The 2,500-nt window shown below is 34.8% G+C and overlaps 1 protein-coding gene across 2 annotated transcripts in view; it reads right to left on the bottom strand.

Annotated features, from left to right (window-relative positions):
- LOC125031502 (kynurenine aminotransferase-like) overlaps nt 1-2,500 on the bottom strand; it is a 16,383-nt gene that overhangs the window by 1,008 nt on the left and 12,875 nt on the right. For both annotated transcript variants that reach the window (XM_047622343.1, XM_047622332.1), the window contains exons 8-10: nt 1,454-1,620; nt 1,001-1,187; nt 459-622 (exon numbers count right to left, since the gene is read on the bottom strand). In XM_047622343.1, coding sequence (XP_047478299.1) covers nt 459-622; nt 1,001-1,187; nt 1,454-1,620 — 518 coding nt within the window. The remainder of the gene's footprint in view (nt 1-458; nt 623-1,000; nt 1,188-1,453; nt 1,621-2,500) is intronic.

Consider the following 2,500-nt stretch of genomic DNA (forward strand, 5'->3'; position numbering starts at 1 on the left):
CATGCATGCACGCACGCATGCACCCACACACACACAGATATATATATATATATATATATATATATATATATATATATATATATATATATATATATATATATATTTTAAGTGTATGTGTGTTTCCTCCAATATCTGTAGGAGATAACAGAAAATGTTAAAACCCTTTTAGAATGATTCATAAGGTTATATTTTTTATGGTGATGGAAAAATATGGATAATCTCAATTAACTATGCAGCTGTCAGTTTTATCTAAAAAGAAAACATACTGATTTGAAGCCTTTGGGTTGTGGAGCTTCCTGGGAATGCTAAGGCAAATAACACTAGTGTTTTGGGTGATAATTCATGACCTGGCAATATTGTGGAATTTCTGCTGTTAGGCCTACTAGTGGGGTATGCAAACTCCTCCTCTTTACCAAAGCTTGCTGCTAAATTAACAGAAATCAAACTTCCTTCCATACCTTGATGAAACAGAAGCGGATGTAATTCTCTCCAATCTGACCATGCTCTGGGGAATAGAAGGCAGATGGTGGGATTCCCTGCAGCTTGCGATTACGTGACAGCCACTTTACAAATCGAAAGTCCTTTCGCTCATTGGGATCACCTCCTATGTCAATCTTGCTCGCTGCAAAGAGGTGTGGAGAATATTAGATAACCTAAATAAAGTAATCCAAATAGAAATACAAGTAACAAAAGAATACTTTACAAATTATGGCAAGTCTAATAACAGAAATGGTAGTAATAATAGTAGTTATAATAGTAATAATGATATTAATAATTGCATTAATGTAATAAAGATACTAACTTTTCCTGCTGACAATAATAATAGCAGTTATAAAAATTACTAAATAACATAATCTATTAGAAGTGATACAATTCTGGGGAGCAGACTGCCAGTATCAAATGTAAATAGGCATTACCAATACCAAGCAAATAAGACAATCATGGCAAAGACCATTTATTACCAATGAACCATTATTTCAAACTTTGTTCCAGGACTTACTGATTGGTGTCACATCTGCCAAGATGAAGTATCCTCCCTCAGGAATGATAGGGTAAAGTCCAGCATCCTCCAGAATCTTGACAATATTATCCCGTTTTACCTCTAACTCAGCTGGTAGAGACTTGAAGTAACACTCGGGTGTCCCAAACCGTTCCAGCTCAATTTCAAAGCCTTGTGCAACTGCCTCCTGCCATAGTCATTAATCATAATCATCCAAATTTATGAACAACCAATATCCTAAATGATTGAAAATCCACATTTTGCAACTGTGCTCATATAAATATGGAAATCATCCCACATTATATCACATGATCAAATTCAGCTGTACACTTACATGAGTTACTGATTTCAGTTTTTAATCAAGAAAATAAAGTTATCGAGACTATTGAATTTCTCTCCAATAATATTTTTTCATCAAAGGTGAAGATGATATGCTTGTAACACATTCTTTACCTGGACAGGTGTTGTGCATGTGTACACAGAGTGCTGGTGGATCACCTGTGGCCCTTTCATGAGTTCTGCAGGCCCGTATGCCCAACCTGTCTTCCATCCTGTTACAGAAAAGGTCTTCCCTGCTGAGCCAATGGTAATTGTGCGCTCCCACATGCCAGGCAATGTAGCTGCAAGGGAAGAGGCTAGAGGTTACAATTCTATATAAACCAGAGATCTATTGCTTTTATATGTCTAACATTTATATGTCTAACCACTTGATTGTCCATGAAGGGGACCATCTAGCTTTGGGGGCCGAGAATCTTTTTTTTTCTTTTGAGATTCACACCCTTCTTCTTGCATACAGAAACCCCAAATCAACTATAAAAATAAATCTAAATACCTAGAGCCAAAATTATTAATATAATTGAAAGGTTTCTGAGGTATCTTTATTTTTTTACTTCACATTTCCCAATTCTGCACTTGTCTATTTACACTGAAAATACTGACACAGTGCCCTTGGGAAAAAGAAGACAACAAAGAAGAAGAAGTAAATGGGAGGAAAAAAAAAGTAAATAAATAAATAAAAGATTTACCTATCAGGCAAACATGAAGCTATGTGCATTAATTTATGGGTGTATATGCTTTTTTTGGGTAAGGTAGATTTTTCAGTGCCAAACAGCATGCATATTTTTTGGGGGGTGAAAAATGTATGAAAGTAACAGCAGCAGAAGAGAAAAAGTCAAATCTTCATTATGAGAATGTTCTGAAAAGTCAAACTTGGTTAACCAATGTCGCTGGGGAAAATTAATATAAAAATGGGGAAAATGCCTTGCTCATTTTTTTTATTTTTGTAAAATGTCTCTGCACATAGATGGCTCTGCTAGTGCTTGGCCACAAAGGAGTCATTTAATAGACCTTGTGACCTAATTTAATTTCACCATTCCTTGAATTGGTGGGAAAAATGTGTTTTTTACTAGTGCCTATGAATATTGATAGTTTTATTTCTATTATAGAAATTATAATTACTATAATGTTATAAACATGAGTAACAGCATAATAAGATAACAA

Source organism: Penaeus chinensis, chromosome 2 (assembly GCF_019202785.1).
Source record: "Penaeus chinensis breed Huanghai No. 1 chromosome 2, ASM1920278v2, whole genome shotgun sequence".
Classification (NCBI taxonomy): domain Eukaryota; kingdom Metazoa; phylum Arthropoda; class Malacostraca; order Decapoda; family Penaeidae; genus Penaeus; species Penaeus chinensis.